This window comes from Python bivittatus, unplaced genomic scaffold (genome assembly GCF_059951505.1).
Source record: "Python bivittatus isolate LINGU-HERP-01145 unplaced genomic scaffold, Pbiv_v1 ctg000340_np1212, whole genome shotgun sequence".
In the NCBI taxonomy this organism is placed as follows: domain Eukaryota; kingdom Metazoa; phylum Chordata; class Lepidosauria; order Squamata; family Pythonidae; genus Python; species Python bivittatus.
The window spans coordinates 5798320-5817499 of NW_028277056.1; the positions used below are offsets into that span (position 1 = coordinate 5798320).

At 47.3% G+C, this 19180-nt stretch overlaps 2 protein-coding genes across 4 annotated transcripts in view; both read right to left on the minus strand.

The window, feature by feature from the left end:
• GAB2 (GRB2 associated binding protein 2) overlaps positions 1–2842 on the minus strand; it is a 135440-nt gene extending 132598 nt beyond the window's left edge. For both annotated transcript variants that reach the window (XM_088140495.1, XM_088140497.1), the window contains exon 1: positions 2319–2842. In XM_088140495.1, the coding sequence (XP_087996621.1) occupies positions 2319–2411 (93 nt within the window). In that variant the 5' untranslated portion in view covers positions 2412–2842. The remainder of the gene's footprint in view (positions 1–2318) is intronic.
• An 11462-nt stretch (positions 2843–14304) lies between these two features.
• Positions 14305–19180, minus strand: part of NARS2 (asparaginyl-tRNA synthetase 2, mitochondrial) — a 51342-nt gene continuing 46466 nt past the window's right edge. For both annotated transcript variants that reach the window (XM_088140502.1, XM_088140503.1), the window contains exons 14-15: positions 17668–17694; positions 14305–14561 (exon numbers count right to left, since the gene is read on the minus strand). In XM_088140502.1, coding sequence (XP_087996628.1) covers positions 14417–14561; positions 17668–17694 — 172 coding nt within the window. In that variant the 3' untranslated portion in view covers positions 14305–14416. The remainder of the gene's footprint in view (positions 14562–17667; positions 17695–19180) is intronic.

Genomic DNA, 19180 nt, shown 5'->3' on the forward strand with positions numbered 1-19180 from the left:
CAGGAAATGCCAGGGTTGTAAGCTCGACTGCGAACTTGAAAAAAAAATCCCTGAGCAAGAGAAATCACTTCCACTCTCATCAAGTAAACCACACGCGTTTGTCTCCGAGCTCAACTCCAAAGAGACGTCATTTTTTATCGCTCACTTTCAAGCCAACGGCAAATTTGTATGGACTTTTATGGATGTTGTTTTCTGAGTTACAGAAGTGGGAATAAGATGCACTCAAAGGGGATTCTGATTGCAGCAGCCGATACCTACGTGCAAACTCCATCCACCCATAGAAACGGGGCGCCTGGCTGACCCTGTGGATCTTGGAAAGGTAAGCAGGGTCAGAGCTGGTCAGCGTTTAGATGGGAGAAGATTCCAGGGCTAGAGGCGAAACAAGTAGGTCAAAAGAAGACGAGGACCCCCAAACCTGCCCCACATCCCCACTCATAAAGTTATTAGATGCGGCGCTTGACTCAGCAGCGTTTATACTTTGATTTGAAGGAAGGAGCAGGCAGTGAAAATGCAAAGGGGGTCAAAATAGTCAAAATGGCGGCCGCAACGGGGCAATCCAAGCCCTGCACCCTGCAATGCACGTAGAAAAGGGTGCGGGGCTTGGATTGCAGCGGTGGGGCTGCCCTCTTGGCTCTTTTGATTCCCCCCCCTCGCAGATACTTCTATAGGTCGGGCGCACTGGGAGCCCCCGGCCCCCCCTCCCCCGTACAAAAAGCAGGCCAGCCTCTGAACGGAACGGACGCCAGGCTGCTTTTCAGTCCAGGCAGCAAAACTCCGCAGTTAAACAATAACTTCAGCAGGCAAACCGCTTCCACCGAGAAGGAGAAACTGCCATAAATCAGGAGGCGGCCCCAGGGCGCGTTCCGCCCCGGGGCCTCTCCCGACCGCAGGTGCGCAACACGCCGAACCAGGTGAGCCAGTTAACCCCTCTCCGCGCTCACGCCGTTCGCGCGACGCCGATCCGAAGTCGCAAGCGGCCAGCGCAGCGCAGCGCAGCGCAGCGCAGCGCAGCGCAGCGCAGCGCAGCGCAGCGCAGCGCAGCGCAGCGCAGCGCAGCGCGGGCCCCGCGCGAAGGCGAGCGCGCGGCTTTCCCCCGGCCGGGCCACCCCGCGGTCGTGGGAACCCCGCCCGGTCTCCCGAGCGGTCAGCGGCGGCAGCGGGGCCGAGCGCCCGCCCTCCCCTCCGCCCGGCGCCGCTAGGGGGCGGGCGGCAGCAGGAGAGGCGGCCGCCCCGCGAGCGCCCCAACCCAAACGACGCCGCAGCCGCCGCCACCTGTAGCCGCCGCCGGGCGCACCCCCGCCGCGGGAAGGGGAGAGCCCGCTCCGCCCAGACGCGGGAGGCGGCGCGGCGGTCAGTTGCACCGACGCCCCACGCGGCTCCGCCCTGCCGCCCGGCTAGCCGCGCTGGAGTCGCTCCGGCTGGGCCGGGAAGCGGCGCGAACCGCCGCCGCCCCTTCCCCAGCCCCGGGCGGAGGGGGGCCCTCTGCCGGCCCAGCACCGCGGGCCGCGGACAGCAACGTCCCCCGAGGCAGGCGGCCTCCGCTGGCCCAGCGCTCGGCGTTCTCCAGCCCGGCTCTCGCGGCGCCTGATCCGGACCCACGCCTCTTTCCAGCGGACAAGCAAGCAGGGTCCGCGGGAAAGGCCCTCCACGCAATCCCGATGGCCGGGCGGGGGGAAAGCGGTCCGCGGGGCTGAGCTGAGACCCGCCGGCGCCTTTCCTCCCCCCGCCGGGCCACACCGGATTAAAAGCCGGCGGGGGCGGGGGCGGGGACGGGGCGGGGGGGAGAAGCGATGCTACCCACGGACCGGGCCAGCTCCATCCCTCGGAGGGGCAGGGCGCGCGGCCGCACCTGCTCTCCTCGCCCCCCGCCCGGACCGCCTTGGAACCCTTTCGGGGCCAGGTCGAGCCGAGCCGAGCCGGCGAGGAACCGCGGCCGATCGGGATGTGGAGGGTGGCCGAGGGTCGCGCCGGGCGGACGGCCGGCCGGCAGGGGAAGGGGAGCGGCCAGCCCTGCCTCCCTCCCGCGCTCGGCTGCAGCGGGGCTAAGAATAGCCCGGGAAGCAGCGGGCGGGCAGAGCCAGGCGGCGGCGGCGGCGGAGCAGCAGCAGCAGCAGCAGCAGCAGCCCCCCGCCCGCCTTCCGTCCTCCGGATCGCTTCTGATCCCACCGAGGAACCTGGAAGTCCGGGCAAGGCGGAGGAGGGGGCTCAGTCCGGGCAGGCGCCCCCCAACACCCTCGACCTTGCGCCCGCCGCCCACCTGGCGCTCGCCAGACCGGCGGGAACAGCCCCAGCGACCGAAGAGCAGCGCCCCGACTTACGTATCTCCTCAACTTCTTCTCCGGCGGCGATTTGCGGAGCCAGCCGGAGCAAACCACTTCGCCGCCGCCGCCGCCGCCGCCGCCGCCGCTCATCCTGGGGGCGGCCGCCTTGGGCCGGCCAGCCGGAGGGGCTCGATGTGCGGGGGCCGGCGACCCGGAGCCGCATCCGAGCTCGGCCGGGGCCGGGGGGTCCGCGCCGCCGGGGGGTCCGCCCTCCGCCGCTCGCCGCTTCCGAGGCAGTCTCCGCGCTCAGCGCCGCTCTCCATCGCCCGCGCCCGGCCGTGCGCCTTCCCGGGGCGCCGCCTCCATCCTCCTGCGGGCTTTCCTCCGGCCGCTCGCTCCGCCGGCTGGCCGCGCTCTCCCAGCCTCGGCGAGGGCGCGATCCCTCCTCCTCCTCCTCCTCGCCTCCGGCCAGAGGGAGCGCGGCCGGATCGCTCCGCCAACTCGGCTCGGCTGGCCTCGGCTCGGCCGCGCACTTCCCCGGGAAGCGAGACGCCGCCGGCGCGCGGGCTCCTCCAGCGCCCCCCCCGCCACCCCGCCCGGCCACACCACGCCTCCCCGCTGACTTGCAGAGAGGCGGCGAGCTGGCTGGCCGGAGGCATTGTTTGGGGCGGGAGGCGGAATCCTCCCGGTTCCAATGGCCTCGCTCGTCCGCCTCCCCGCCTGGCCAAGAGGCCCCCGCCCCCGCGGAATCCGGACCCTTCCCCCGATGCCCGGGCTGGCTTTCCTTCGGCTTAACCTAGTGCCTCCCCCTGGCATCGCGCCCGGCCGAGTTCACACAACCGGGTTGGATGGCGCGCGCCCGAAAATCGCAAGGGGGGGATTCTGCACGCGTGTGCGCCAAGCCAACCTGCGAGGCTGGAAGAGGGTTGCTTCGAGGATGGGGCCACGGGGTTAAGTTGAGGATTGAAGCCTGGGGAGGGGGGGGATCTTAGTATACATTCCTCGCCCCTAGAATCTCAAAAGGTTATCGGAGTCCTTTGGGGTCAGGGAAGCAAGCCCCCCCTCCCCTCCGCCACCAATTCTATTAAAAACTGGAGTCAACTGGGGTTGGGCGGATGAGATGAGATGAGATGAGATGAGATGAGATGAATTGATAGACAGACAGACAGACAGACAGACAGACAGACAGACAGACAGACAGAGTCCTTGGTGCTCTCTCTTCTATTGGGAGATGAGGAATGGAATGGAATAGAACAGAATGCCAATAATGAATGGGAGGGGGGGGCTGGCTAAGGCAGAGAGGGGCCACCCCTGAGCCACATGCAGCCTTGCAGACCCCCGAGTGGGTGGGCCCAGCGTTTGCAGCCCACCAGCAAAATGTCCTCACCTCCAGAGCCTTATGCTTTCTCATTTTAAGGGGGAATTAAGGGACAAAACGGGTTGGGGGGGAGGTGAAGATCAGGAATCCGAGTTTCCAGGATTAAATTTGGAGGAAGGGCCACCCACTGATATCTTAAGAAACCTTTCCTCTCCAGGCTGCAAAAAAAGCCCCTATGGGGCGGTGGGGGGGGATTGCGCATAAATATCTTTAAAAAGAAATCCCCAGCAATTAAAATCCCCAGCGAAACTTGAGAGCTGTCTAGTCCAAAAATGGCACTTTTCAAACAAACCAGGTGCCCGTACTCAAATGACCAAGAGCCAACCCAAAATTGTAACCAGCGCTCCTTTGCCTTTGCATCAGGCTTCAAACTTGTTGACATCATATTCCTGGCAAAAAAAGCAACTGTTTCTCATCCCAACTTTTGCTGGTGGCCTCTCATTCAAACAGTAATCAGAGCTGACCCTACTTAGCTATATAGCCTTGCCAAGCACTGTTAACAGTTCCCACTTGCTAAACTAGAAATGTTGGAGACAATAGATCTTCTCCAAGGTACTTCCAGGGTCTTTTCTATACATACCTACAAAATAGATCACATGTTTGTTGGGACTTAACTGTGGCCTTAACTGGACTTTCTCCCTAATGGCATTTCTACCTCTTTAGGCTATAATGTGTGTGGCTTGCTTGACATCAAAGGGTGGCCCCCGAGGATCCAGCATTCACCCTTGGTTTGCTGGCTGAGGCTCTTGGCACATTTTGGCTCCAAAGTCTTGCCCTGATTTGGGGACAAGCAGTTCATGGATTCAGGTTGATCCCTCAATTCAAGTTGATTCAGAAAGAATACATCCCGTTTTCTAAATGAATTTGAGGAAATGGCTTTGGTCACATTAAGAGGTATTTGGAATGGTGGGATCTATTTAAATCCATCCAGTGCATGTCAAATCCAATCCTCCTCCTCCCCGTTATTTGTCAGTGGGCAACATCAGCGATTGGCTGGCACGTGGGAATGGAGCCCAAGAAAGACCAAAAACCATTATAGATCTAGTGCTTTTTGGACCAGAGTATCCGTTGACCCTCTTTTGGCAATACGGCAAATTGTACCCACAGATTACACACAAGCTCGCAAAGCCCATTGGCTGTGTTTGTTTAACCCCCGCACCCAAACAAATAAATCATATTGTGGCTTAATAGGAGGGGAAGGCCTGGTTCATACAACACACTGGAGCACCAACTAACCAGCCTCATTCTAGCCCAATGGGTTGTGTGAACCAGGTCACTGGTGATAACGCAGTCCTATGCTTACTGAACCCCTCGTTATTTCGCGGGGAAAAGATTACAGAAGCGGAGAGGGTGGCACTTGGTTTTGCAATGAGCCTGCTAGATTCTTAAAAAAAAAAATCTGGGCTTTTTAAAAAGAGGGAAAAGCAGGAATTTTGTGAGATGTGTCTGAGCACCCTTACATCTACAGGGGCTGTTTTGGAGTTCCCAGAGTTAACAGAGACAATATGGAAGGAGGCATATATATATATATATATTTTAAAAAGATATATTTTTTTAAAGAAATCTTTTAAACCTGTTTTCATCAAATGATTCCAAAGTGGGGATGCAAATCGCAATCTGATCACGGCAGCTTACCACCAGCTAAAATGAAATAAGGGCAAAATAGACTGTGGCATTAACAGTCTAAATCAGTGTTTCTCAACCTTGGGAGCTTGAAGATGTGTGGACTTCAACTCCCAGAATTCCCCAGCCAGCTATGCTGGCTGGGGAATTCTGGGAGTTGAAGTCCACACATCTTCCAGCTGCCAAGGTTGAGAAACAGTGGCCTAAATGCTCAGAGGAGTTTCCAGCTGAGGCGCATTTGCAAAGTAAACACTGTAACTCAGCAGGGAGGGAGTTGTGCAAGCAAGATGCCATCACCAAGACGACCCTGCTTGGAGGGCACATCTGGCGAGGGGGGAGAGAGACCTGATCTGTAAGATAAATATCCTACCTTTTCTCCAGATCTCCCTTCCCCTATTTTTCCTCCCTACAACCACCCAGCCCAACATATTAACCACTATACCACACTGGTTTTCCAAGGAATTTTTCTTCCTATGCATAGCTAGATCTCTAATGATTTATGTATCACTCCCTCCTCTGTTTTTCCCTCTAACAACATCCCTGTGAGGTAGGACAGGTTTCTAGAGAATGACTGGCCCAAAGTCACCCAGACAGCTTCCGTGACGGAGGGCAGACCCCAAACTGGGTCTCCTGGTCCCAGTCCAACACCTTTAATCATGAGACCAGCCTGACTGATCATTATGTCACCTTACAATCACAGGACGTGTCCTTTTGACATGGAAGAAAGGGAGCATAGATAAATATCTACCCATAATTTGATAGATTCTTAAATGATTCAGTGAATATGTGATATATTTCAGTGATTTATATGTGTGTACCTTTTTAAGAGTTTTCTTTTTCCCCCTGTGTATTTCATTTCTTAATTTTCCCTTTGTTTTCACAGCTAATAAATCTGTTGGATGGCTGTTGATTATGGCCTTCTTTCTGTCTATGGCCTTCTCTCCTTCCAACAGGGCAATGCAATTATTTTTTTTTTAAAAAAACCAATTCAAAAACTTTAACATAAAATAGCAGGACCAGACAGACGATGGGAGGGCAGCTGTTCCATTACTGACAGGATCTACCCGTGCTTCTTGCTGCTCACACGGGACAGACGAAGAGGGGGCATGGCTGGAGACAGGGTGGCAGATGAGGGGACATCCTTCCAAGGGCTTTCCCACTGAGCAGCCTGCCACAAACTGCAACTCACGGCATCTGCGGAGGAAGTTCAAATGCTTTCCCTTACCACCAGCTTCTCCATCCCCGCCGTGTCACTTCCTGAACTGAAGTCAGCTGCAGGATTTCTTAATTATCAAGAAATCACACAGGCACTCACACATCTGGGAGGGAGGGAGGCACGGTCTTGCCATCTTACGAACGAATCTTCTGCTGCGGATATCGACACCGCGGCGGGACGCTAGTCGTACACCCTGTCCCCAATTTGCCAATTTGTGCTAAGTTCAAGAGATCTGAGTGGCCCACGTTGGGGAAAGGTTGGACCAGCCTGTTTGGCCTACTGTACGTTTTGTAATGAAGGCTGCAATGAAATTACAGCAAACAGTCAATCCGGGCTGGGGTTTTGCATCATCGTCGGCAGTGCTGAACCATTTGCAATGATTGTTTGTAAACTGGATTTCCAAGAACTGAAGAAATTTGGCTCGGGTTCTTAGGAAGCATCAAATGTACTAGTCACCATCTGTCAGCTTAATTACTTCATGGGGTTATTGGGAGAATACCTGGAGGAGGGGGCAAGGGAAAAGAAATGCTTCTCAAAATTGGGCAAGCTCGCTGGGAATTCTGGGAGTTGAAGTCCACTCATCTTAAAGTGGTCAAGGTTGAGAAACACTGCTTTAAACTCTTGGGAGTCTTTCCAGCAGCTATATTATACACTATAAATCAGTGTTTCTCAACCTTGGCCACTTTAAGAGGAGTGGACTCCAACTCCCAGAATTCCCCAGCCAGCATGGCTGGCTGGGGAATTCTGGGAGTTGAAGTCCACTCCTCTTAAAGTGGCCAAGGTTGAGAAACACTGCTATAAATTATAGTTATTTTTTAAAACCCCCAATTAGATTGAAAATCTTGAGGCATACCTTTACCAATTCGTCTGAAGACAGGACAAAAATTAAACGGATTGTCTACAGAACACTAAATTCCTTAGAGTTTTTTCACTGATGTCCCTAATGTATTTTTTATTTCCTGTTTGGAGCCCTTCGTTGGGTTTTGAAAAGCCACACTGCTACATACAGCAAAGGTGCATGTTAAGATTTGGCCTTTGAGAGTCTCCCGAGAACATCATGCACAGCCGAGAAAACAAACCGATGGATCATTCTGAGAGCTGAAGTCCAGACTTCTTAAAGTTGCCAAGTTTGAGAAACCCTGGTTTACACCATCCTGAGCTATTTAGAGGAAGACGGGATGAATAAGAGCTTTTGGAAATCTGAAATGATCTAAGTATCTTGAGCTGAAATTCCTAACAGGTTGACTGAGCAATGGGGTATCTGGTTTGGGGTAGCTACAACAGAGTCTTATATATATTTTCGGTTATTGTCCCAGTAAAATCAAGGGTATGTCCATAATTCCAATGTATGAGACTGAAATAAGAGGCTTTTGGTGCAAATTCAAGGCAAATTAGGTACCGCCGGGAAGCGCCTTTCTCTTGATCCCAAACCCGTATCTGCAAAACACGGATGGCAGAATAGAAAATATCAGTATGTGCCTACCTTACAAGGTTGGTTTGTCTAAACCACAAAATAAAAGACAGTACTTTTCAGAGGTTCTGAAAAAGTTATTGGTTTTTCAATAACAAACATTTGTTCTCCCATGTCTGCAGCCAGGGGATGTAAGGGAACAAGCAGGATGGCCTGAGTTCCTTGGAGAAAAAATTGATCAACAAAGGATTTAGTTGTCTGTAAAGCGACAGAACAAAGCTGTTCAATCTTTTTCCTCCATACTCCATCTATGGCTTATGACTCCATTCTAAAAGGTTGGCAAGACCAGGCCCCAACCCAACTCGATCTCATTTAAATTTAAATTAATTACAGCGCAGGTAACATGATCTAATAATGTTCCTTTTCTGTTGCATGGATACCTCGTACTTCAAGAGCCAATTTTGGAGAAGTTTTGGCAGCCACAGCCATCGTTCTTTGATGTGACACATATTTTGCAGAACCTTCAGCTTCCTTCTCAGCGCCTCATACTTCCAGGGCAGAAAGGTGATGGAATCATCCCACAGGCCAACTTCCTTAGAAAAGGCCGCTAGACTAGTTGGACAAACAATTCATTCTTGCAGAGAGCAACCATACCTGGCCTGCAAAGATCTAGATCGCCACTAGGGAACAGCAGAGAGATAGAGAAGCTACTCGTCTTTTGCTGCCTTCTAGTGGCGATCTAGATCTTTGCAGGCCAGGTACAATAGCTCATTTCTTGCCTAAAATCTTTTGGATGCAACAGCATTAAACAGCCACACTAAGATCTAGTGCCATCTCATCAATAAATAATCACTCTGAATTATTAAATCATGACTGAGTGGCACTCCACTTTTCTTCCCAATTATTTCAGAATGTTTCCACCCTAGCAGCAAGATCCGTAGGGCTAAAGACAAGACATCTTGTTCTCAGAAGCAAGCAGCAAGATAACTGATACAGCTATACTGTTTTCTTGGCAACATTTCAGAAGTTTCTTAGTAAGAAACACAGCCACCCTGGAAGGCTTTTATGGGGTCCCCCATACCAACTTTTTAGACTGAAGAAGCTGCCTGGACAAGCAGTGAAACATCTCTAACCAAAAAGAAAGGAAGTCCAGTTGCCATGACTCAACCTCCAGACAATTCCACCTGGATGACTGAGGATCTTCATAAACATATTTCAGAAGTGGGGTTTCTACTGCCGCTGTCTTTTTTTGACTCCTCACTCTTGCCTTCTTGTGCTTCCTGGTGGGGTCCATCTAGTACTAAGCAGGCCCATCCTGGCTTAGCTTTGTAGGATTCAGCCAAGTTCAGAGAGTCAGTGTGATGTAGTGGTGAAGGTCTCGGACCAGGAATAGGAACAGCCAGGTTCTAGTTCCGTCTCAATCATGGAAACCTGGGCCAGTCTCTTAACTCTCAGCTCAAGAGCTAGTGAAAGTCCTGGATTAGGAGTGGGGGGACCCAAATTCTGGTCCCCCTTCAACCACAGTTCCTGGAGGACTTTGGGCCAGTCTCTCCCCCTCAGCCCACCAGCCAGTGAGGTCTGATGAAGATGATGCTGGACCAGGAGCGAGAAGACACAGATTCTAGTCCTTCCTTGATGTGATGAAAGGTATCTACGAGGAGGAGGGCTACGTGGGAGATCAAGGCTATCGGGAAGGGGGGGTGCATTCCAGGAGTGGGGGAGGCAAGAGGCAACACAGTCCGCAGGGGGAGCGTGAGAAGAGATTCAGGATAGCCACTCCCTACAATCTCCCAGGGTATATCCACTAGTTGTTGTAGTTTAGTTCTAGTCTGGCAAAATTCTGCCTATAAGGTGTAAGTAAATAAAGGAACTGTGCTAGATTGGACCGTTTCATCGTTGTCCTTGGGCTGGGCCTGACACCTGTCTACAGAAGCTCCCTGGGGGGACCTTGGCCCAGTTATGCTCTTGTGGGAAATGTGGAGAGTGAAATATAAGACTTAGAACCACCATTTGCATGAAATTGTGAATCCCCCCCCCCCTCACACACACCCTAACTTCTTCTCATAACAAAGGCAGAAAAACATGCCTTAGAAATGACAGTGACCTTATCAGCATTTTTCCTCATCAGGAAAGAATGAATGGAGGTATTACACAAATGTTTACAGGAATTGCCAGGCACCACCTTGTTACAAAACCGTGGAGATTTTCCTCTCTCAACTGTGCTGTGAAACATGATCCCTCGCTTGCCAAAATTCCCTCCTACCAAAAAATCTTACAAGCACTGCCTGGCCTCACCTTCCCATTGCAAACGGTGAAGCAACATCAGAGTTCCTTAACGTCTCGGGCTGCTGGCTGAGAAAAATAAGCCCTGATCTGCTCACAGGTGTTGTGTCACCCATGAGTCAAGCACCACCACCCACAATGGCATCATGAGATGATGTCGCTCTTTCGGTATCGGTGCACACAAGCAACCGAGCAGATACAATTTGTGCTGTGCAGAGGAATTCTCCCACAGTTCCTTCTTCCCCAAAAATTATTTAGAAGAGAATTGCAGAGAAATTCTCATGCAGAGAGAGTGTAGCTTTCTTGCATCCACTTGAGGCCAAGATGATCATCATCATCACCACCACCACCATTATTATTATTTAAACTTGTATACCGTCCAACTGCCAACGACTCTCTACATGTGAATGTCTGGTTCTTCATCACCCAATTTTCTCTCCAGCCTCCCCTGGTTTCACGCTGCTAATAAATCCCAAGGGAATTTAATTGCTCCCACTACTCTCTCAGCTGGGTCAGAAATACGGGAAGGAAAACTTCAGAGCAATGGAAAGATTTGCATCAGGAAAGAGTGTCAACACGAGCTCCTTCCTTTGCCTCCAGGATAAAATACGCTTGTAAACATCTTGGAAAGAATCTTAGAAGAAATTCTCCAAAAATGCTCCAGAGAACCAGGAAGAATGGCAGGAACTTCTTTTGTAGGAGAATCAAACATCAAGGGAACTATAGCAGAATGTGCAATACAGATAACACACTAAACCAGTGTTTCTCAACCTTAGCCATTGTAAGATATGTGGACTTCAACTCCCAGAATTCCTCAGCCAGCATGCTGGCTGGGGAATTCTGGGAGTTGAAGTCCATACTCTTAAAGCGGCCAAGGTTGAGAAACACTGCTCTAAACTCTTGGAGTCCTTCCAGCAGCTATATTATACATTATAAACTATACTTCTAATTTTTTTTTTAATCCCCAATTCGACTGAAAATCTTGAGACATACCTTTACCAATTTGTCTGAAGGCAGGACTAAAATTAAACTGATTCTCTACGAACACTAAATCCCGTACAGTTTTTCATTGATGTCCCTAATCTAGTTTTTATTTCCTGTTTGGAACCCTTTGTTGGGTTTTGAAAAGCCACAGCGCTGCATACAGCAAAGGTGCACATGTTGAGATCTGGCCTTTGAGAGACTCCCGAGAACACCCGAGAAAACAAACCGATGGATCATTGAACAAATCAACCCAGAGCTTTCACTAGAGGCCCAAATGACCAGGCTCAAATTATCCTATTTCAGACACGTTATGTGAAGGCCTAGATCTCTGGAGAAGGCTCTGATGCTGGAAAAGGTGGAAGGAAAGAGAAGAGGAGGAGGATCAACAGCAAGGTGGAAGGACTCAGTTACAGTGGTGATGGGTGCACCATTGGAAGACCTGAAGGACCAGGTTGGGGACAGATCATCATGGAGAAAACCTATGTGGTCGCTAAGAATCAACAATGACTTGATGGCACATGATCAGTTAATCAACCTTGAGTGACATGCCACGTGCCACTGCCTCAAAAGTAGTCAGGGCCAAAAATCTTTCTCAAGAATTTTGAGTGAATTCATTGAATGCATGCCCTTTTTCTTCAAAGCACAAGCCTGCACTGCATCTCCTTATTGCATTCATTGAGAATTACTCCTACATCATCTATAAGGTTATGCATGAACTTCTCATCTGTGTTCATTTAGTCATTTCTTTTCTGTGACATCTTGGGGACAACTAGATTTGAAATAACAGGCAAACTCAAAGTTAGCCTTCTTGATAAAGTAACGGCCAGCTAGACTGTAACTAGAGGGTTTCCTGGTGGTCTCCTACCCACGTAAACCAGTTCCAAACCTTTTTAGCCTTTTCAAGAACAGCCAAGGACGGCTACGTGCTGCCATCTGTTGGAACCAACTACAAGCAGCCAAGGAGCAAAAGAGGCTGTTCTTTGTGCCATCATCCTGATTATTTAATTCCCTCCTTCTCTTACAGTGAACATGTCTTCTTAGCATGATGTCAGCTTCAGCTATTCCTATTCCCCTAGCTTTCAGCTGAACCTGCACTGCTATGTCGTTAAGTCCCCATGTACACAACTAACTTAACTCAGCCAGCCACTAACTCAAGCCCTAGCTCCTTATCTGCAGTTTTGACAATGCACAATCACAGCCACCAGGTCAAAACCTGCCATTTTGCACAATGCAGAGCCTGCTCCAGGTGGCTGTGTAACCTGTGAGCTGTTCTGCTGAGTGCACAGGTAAGCTTCCATTATGTTAATAACCCTTTCTCCATTGGCTGAGGCATGCAGCAGGAGGTGTGGCTGGAGCACTGCACCCAATCAGAATTTGGAAGGTGGATTCCTAGAGGCTTGGGTTTTATTTGAATCACTCTACATCTCCAACTCTTGTTCATGAAGGACCAACTAGGCAGAGTTTGGAACATCCCAACCGTGGACTGTGTTTATGCTGTTGCATGATCCGGCAGACGAAGGGAAGATAGTTTAGCTCAAAGTTAAACTGAGATTGTTTTGAGTTAAAAACGAACCCTCCCTAACTCTACTGCTGGCTCAATTCTGGAATTTGCATGAAACTCATGTCCCTGACCCATTTAAGTATCCTGAAGGAAGGTCCTCCTGTTATTGTTGCTTTTGATTATGTGCCATCAAGTTGGAGTCAACCTTTAGTGACAAAAAATATTCTCCATGACAATCCCTAACCTGTTCCTTCAAGTCTTCCAATGGTGCACCCATTGCCCCTGCAACTGAGCCCACCCACCTTGCTACTGGTCATCCTCTATTTCTCTATCCTTCCACCTTCCCAGCATCAGAGCCTTCTCCAGAGAGCTGGGTCTTTGCATAATGTGTCCGAAGTAGGATAACTTGAACCTGGTCATTTGTGCCTCCAGGGAGAACTTTGGATTCATTTATTTGATGATCCATCAGTTTGTTTTCTTGGTTGTCCACAGTATTCTTAGACGTCTTCTCCAATACCAAAGTTCAAAAGCATCAATGCTCTTCCTATCTTGTTTGTTTCAAAGTCCAACTTTCACTTTTGTTATTATTATAGCCCTGTTTTTATGCTTTTAATTTATGGTAATGTTGTTGAGTCCTATTAGTTTGTTTTATTGCACTCCACCATGGAATAACCCTGGATAAAAAGTGGGTTAAATGTGGTTATCAAGGACTAGATAAATGAATTCAGAAGCACAGTGAGTCAGTTCCTGCAAGGACAGATAATTTTCACTTTTGCATTCTCTTGACCCAAGTAAAACTTAAGTGAATGGCTTTTAAGATGAACTGCAGATGGAGTGAGAGCGGACATCTAGCACAGTGGAACGGGGAGGAGTGAATCCAGATGGGAACCCTGACCCACAACCTCACAGCTTCCTACTATCATGCTAGGCTCCCTTCCCATCTCTCCCCCCCCCCCCATTTATTTAATGTAAAGGGAAGCAAGGCTCTGATCCCAAAAGTTCAGGGAAATGTTAACTTCAGTTTTTTTCAAACTTACCAAATCAGGATGTCATTTGCAATGTTAATTAGGGAAATCCCAAAGCTGTAGGCTAAACGGGAAGGTTGAAAAAAACCCAGACATAATTCTTGAACAAGGCAACGGGAAACTATGTTAGCCTTGTGGCCAAGAAAGCTACACAGCCTTGTTCGTGAAGTCACTAAGAATCAAACTCAACTTGATGGAGATTTTATCTTTTTATCTTGATAAAAGTGAGTCTAAAGCACAGACACATTTGAGTTTTACAATTTCAAAGCTGCTTAACAATTTTGTAGCTGCTTTAATCTTCACTCTATTTTGTCACAACTGAATTCAGCATCTTGCTCTTCCTGGTTCTGAGCTCTGAGCTGTGCTCAAATTAGCTTAGCTGACAGATGAATACCTAGCAAAGTCTGAATTCATTCATTCCAGCTATAACTGGGCTTCAGCCAGGCGAGTTTTATAAGGCTAACGGTACCCTGCAGTTTTTAAAAAGGTGATTTTAAAAAATAGAAATATATATATATATATGAATAAATACTTCTGAATGCATGGCAGCCTTCAAACCTGAGTGACGTTTACCATCTCTTTACTGGAAAGGGGAGAGGGAGAAAGGAAAAATAGAGAGAGAGACAGGAAAAAAAAGGAAGTCTTATTTTCTCTCTCCAAACGTTGCACAGAGTCATCTATGCATGCCGCGAATTCACAGCAGAAAGAAAGAAAACAGAAGTTGGGACAAAATGCTATAAAACGCACGAGTGAGGAAATCGTGGGAACGGAATGACATCCTTGATATTCTCAACGCCCAAGATGCACCGCAGGTAACGCTCGAACCCCATTCCAAACCCTCCATGGGGGGTTGATCCAAACTGACGCAGCTCTACGTACCTGCAGAGAAAGGAAACAGGATAGTTTATCCTGGTACAGTACCTGTTTTCCCCTGAGTTTAATCGCTTGTTATCTGCAATCACAGCTTCCTGTTTACTACAGGGCTGCAGCACCCGACATTCTTTAAAAACCTTTTTTCTAAAAAAAAAAAATGATAACATATAGAATCAACAAAACTTTAAATTTCAACACTTTAAACTTCAGAAAATTGGAAAAATCGGAGAAAACCTCACACAAACTAAAAATACAAACCAAGGAAGAGAAAAAGGAAAAAACAAATCTACAATATCTTATATTTTATACTTATCAATAGCCACTGGGTTACTAATGTGATCAGTACAAAATATTGTCATATTTCACAACATCTGTGCCTCAGTAACCCATATTGCTGCATCCTTTGATTTGTAGGAAATATTACCTTTTCCAGAAAAGATAGATCACACATTTCCAACAACTGTTCCGTGACATCTGGAATGCCTCATTTCCAATTTCTCAGTATGATTCTTCGAGCCACCCCCATGCTCGATACAACCATGGTTCCTGATAAACCTTCAGATTCCCAATGCAGAGCTGAGATTCTTGAAACATACTGATCTTGTTTTCTGCCAATTCTGAAACTACTTCTGACTCCCCCACATCTCTATCCAGAAAGCAGGTGCTAAAACCCAGATTCACACATAGAAAACCACCTCCGCAGGAGGGTCCGCAGGATGTGGTCAAAAAAGTCAAGATGGCGGCTGCAATGGAAACTCTTGTTTTTTACGTGCATTGCGTGGCCATTATCTTGACCTTTTTGGCCATACCCTGTAGGCACCCCTAACCCAGCCCCTACTGGGTTGGCACCAATGGCTTTGCACCCCCGGCTTACCAACATTTTGTCAAAGCAGAACAAAACTTTTCAGTAGCTTTATATTAAGGAAATAGGTTTTCCAATTATTTAAGTGGGAAAAAAATCCTATTTGGTTGTACCGCGTACCAGAGGATGCTTCCATTATCCATCAATATTCTTATTATTACAGAACATAAAAAAGCTATAGATTTATGAATTATTGAAAATCACACCCAATTTTACAGGGGTCTCTGTGGCTATGTTTTTCTCTAACCCTGCAACTGTTTTTCTGGAGTCTCGCTCCTTTGAGATATTCTCTGCGCCTCCAAAATTTAAGAATCACTGGCAGAGGTACATCTCAGAGGAATTCTATGTGGTTTTGCCTTTGCAGATTTTGTAAATTTGGAAAGCAGGGAGGAAATGATGTCATGGAGCAGAGCTGGGGGGGGGGAGAGATAAGTAAAGGATAGAGAAAAAAAGGGGAACTGTGACAATGTAAAAATATCTTTATTTGGTCTTTCAAAGGCTTCATTATGCCCTCAGACTTGTTTTTAAGCCTCCAGTGGAAACTTTGATCGTATTTTCAAGTTTGCCTTCAAGAGCACTTGAAACCTTTAGCTCCCAAAGGTTACCAAGTAATCCCAGGTTACAAATTCATGATTTTTTTAAAAAATCAAACTCTAATTTCAATTTTTTATGAGTGAGATATCAGATAACCAATCGCTTTAGGCTGAAAATGTAAAAATGGGGTTGATTTTTTTTTAAGGTATCAATGGATACAGCATTAAGAATAGTCCTAGTTGCTAATTTAATCATTTACTGAACATTTACTGGAATTCATTTCCAATTGGTCAGAGCAACTTTCTGACAACTAGCCACTAGTTATTTCTCTATCCTTGCTTCTTGGAGTATCTTCCACTGGATTCACATGCCTTTGTAACCATGATAGCAAGTTGTGCAGAGACCATGATGAGTCCCTAAAGCAGCAGCCCCAATGCTAACCAAAGCTCCCTCCCACCCAATAAAAAATAAACTATCTCACCATATCTGGAATCATAAAATCAAAGAATTGTAGGATTGAAAGGGATCTTAAAGGTCTTCTAGTCCAATCCGGAGAGCAGACGTCTTTCTAATATCCCAGAAAAATGGTTGTCCAAACATGGTTCCGTCACCATCCAGCGATGGTGATGGAACACCCACGACTCCAGGAGAAAGGCTGTCCCACTGCTTCATAGCTCTCACGGTCAAGAAATTTCACATTTTGAGTTTGGATCGCTCTTGGTAAAGCTTTCCATTCTATCCTTGGGAGTGATGGAAAATAAACCCACATCCTGTTTTCTGTGACAGCCCTTCATGCATTGGAAGACTACTGTCACGTCTCCTCTCAGCCTTCTCTTCTTTAGGCTAAACATACCTAGTTGTTTTAACCGTTCTTCATAGGATTAGCCCCCAAGCCCCTCACCCACTGGAATCATTCAGTCAACTTAGTGTGTAATATGCAAAAGGTAAGTGCAGTTCCTATTATTATTTCTTTATGGACGTCATAGACCAAAAAACTCCCCCATAGTTAAATTACAAAGCATCCTATAGAAAAACCTGTTCATAAGAGAAACTCCTCATAACTAGATTTTGTTCAGATCCAGTGACTTCTAGGTGCAATTGCTATACTGTAGTAAAAAAAAAAAATGAACCATTTTCTGGAAACGTGATTGCTTAGTAGGAAATGCAGAGTTGCTTGTTGGGATTAACCCAAGTGGTTTATGGTTAGAGGGGAGATTATCTTTGATCTCCAAGGATGAAATGTGGGGCAATTCAGGTCTATACATGCAACTGATTCAATTTCAAAATCTAAGCATAAATGTAAATGATTTTGGTAGGAAATATTATTAAAACTCCCCAAGAAAATGATGGACAGAGTTTAAAAGCTCACCTTTGATGACCTGAAAACTATGCAATTTCTTCAATATGTTAAATTCTCAATTCAACCAGAGGCTGGTGTTTATTTTAATTATGACACTGCTCTGATAGTTTGGTAAGATAAACTTTTCTAAGAGGCCTGTAAGAAATACAATGTTGGTCACTTGGTTAATTAAAAAAAAAAGGACTTCATTGCGTCCCAATTGATGCACACGTGGTCTGCTCATCACATTTACTATAAAGGATCATCACTAATGTAAATGTTGGCTTCTGGCTGAACTGAGAATTTATTTGCTTTGCCTCAGAGGATTTCAAAAGGCCAATGCAGTAGATGGATAGTATCTTGGAAATACATCTTACCACTGATAGGTGTCTTCAAGCATCAACCTGTAGAACCAACAAAAGAATTATTCTCAGCACAACAGCAAGAGGAATGAATTCTAGAAAGTTTGCAAGAATATCAGATTTGTACACTGTCTAGAGCTGCCAGAGAAGGTGGCATATAAATGCTATTATAATTAAATTAATATCAGTTTTGTACTTTTGTAGCACCTTAAACATGTCCAACTGAGCTCTAAGCTCTAGCCAGGATAAAATATGGGCTACGATAGCCCTGTTTTGAGATGCTACGGGCCTTTCTTTTATTTTAAACAAAGACGCCGAAAGTATCAAAAAGCACCTTTTTGTGTTCAGACATTAAGCAAGTTTAAAAAAGCAAACTTATGGACAAATATGATCATTCTCATGCCAGTGAACTATGAATTTTTCTCCCAACAGATTTTATAACACGTTTTTAGAGGAATGCATGGAAGAACATAACCTCTAGTGCTGTTAATGAAGTGGATGCAAAGCTGTGTCCCCTAGCCTACGACCTTGGAATGGTGGAAGGAATGGATGGGCATGAATCATAGAATCAAGCATGGGACCATGAAACTGGAAGGGTCTTCAAAGACCATCAAGTCCAACCCTCTGCAATGTGCAGGAAACCCAGTGAAGCCGTCCCCTGCCTCCACCGCCTTATCTGAACACTTATTGATTTATTAGACTTACAAGCTGCCGAATCAATCAGGCTCAGGGTGGCTTACAAGAGCCAAAATTACAACCACCGCAATGAAATTAAAGCATCCATAGTAATAACTAATCCAAAAACAAAAACAACCCGCCATAAAGACACAACGGAAACATCCATGCTAATGGCTAATTCAAAACTGAAAATATCCACAGGTACAGTGAAGCAGTGAGAATGTTCACATTGCCAGCATAACTAAAATGTCAACGGGGCATTAACGATAAAAACTCACAACAGCACAAAACAATATAACATCCACGATACAATAAATAACTTCCATTCTGAGGCAGCACATCAAAATACAACTATGCCTAAACCTAATAGCAATTCTTCGAGTAACTGTAATTCATTAATATGAATAAACACAACGGGGCTGATCCACAAGAGCTCGGTTTTAACAGCCTCTCTAAAGGCTGTGAAGTGGGGCCTATTTAATATTGTAAGGAAGACTATTCCATAATTCTGGAACCATAATGGAGAAACACCATCTTCTGGCTTCAGCCTCTTGTTTGAATTAAAGCTGAGTTAAAACTAAGCAGCGTTTTCTTGAATTAAAAGATGGGAAGTATATTTACTAGGAGTGCGCACGCTTCAAACATTATTCCACAAAAACACATAGGACTTAGCCTGAACACAGACTGACTGATAGTGCCATCAAGTTGGTGTTGACTCTTAGTGACCACATAGATTGTAGAGGATTGCAGAGATAAGGCAGAGGAGGGACTGTTAGCAGAACCATTAAGAGATAATAAAGTAGAAAGTAGGCAACAGCCCAGCCCTCGGAAAGGGGGGAGTGTGAGAAAG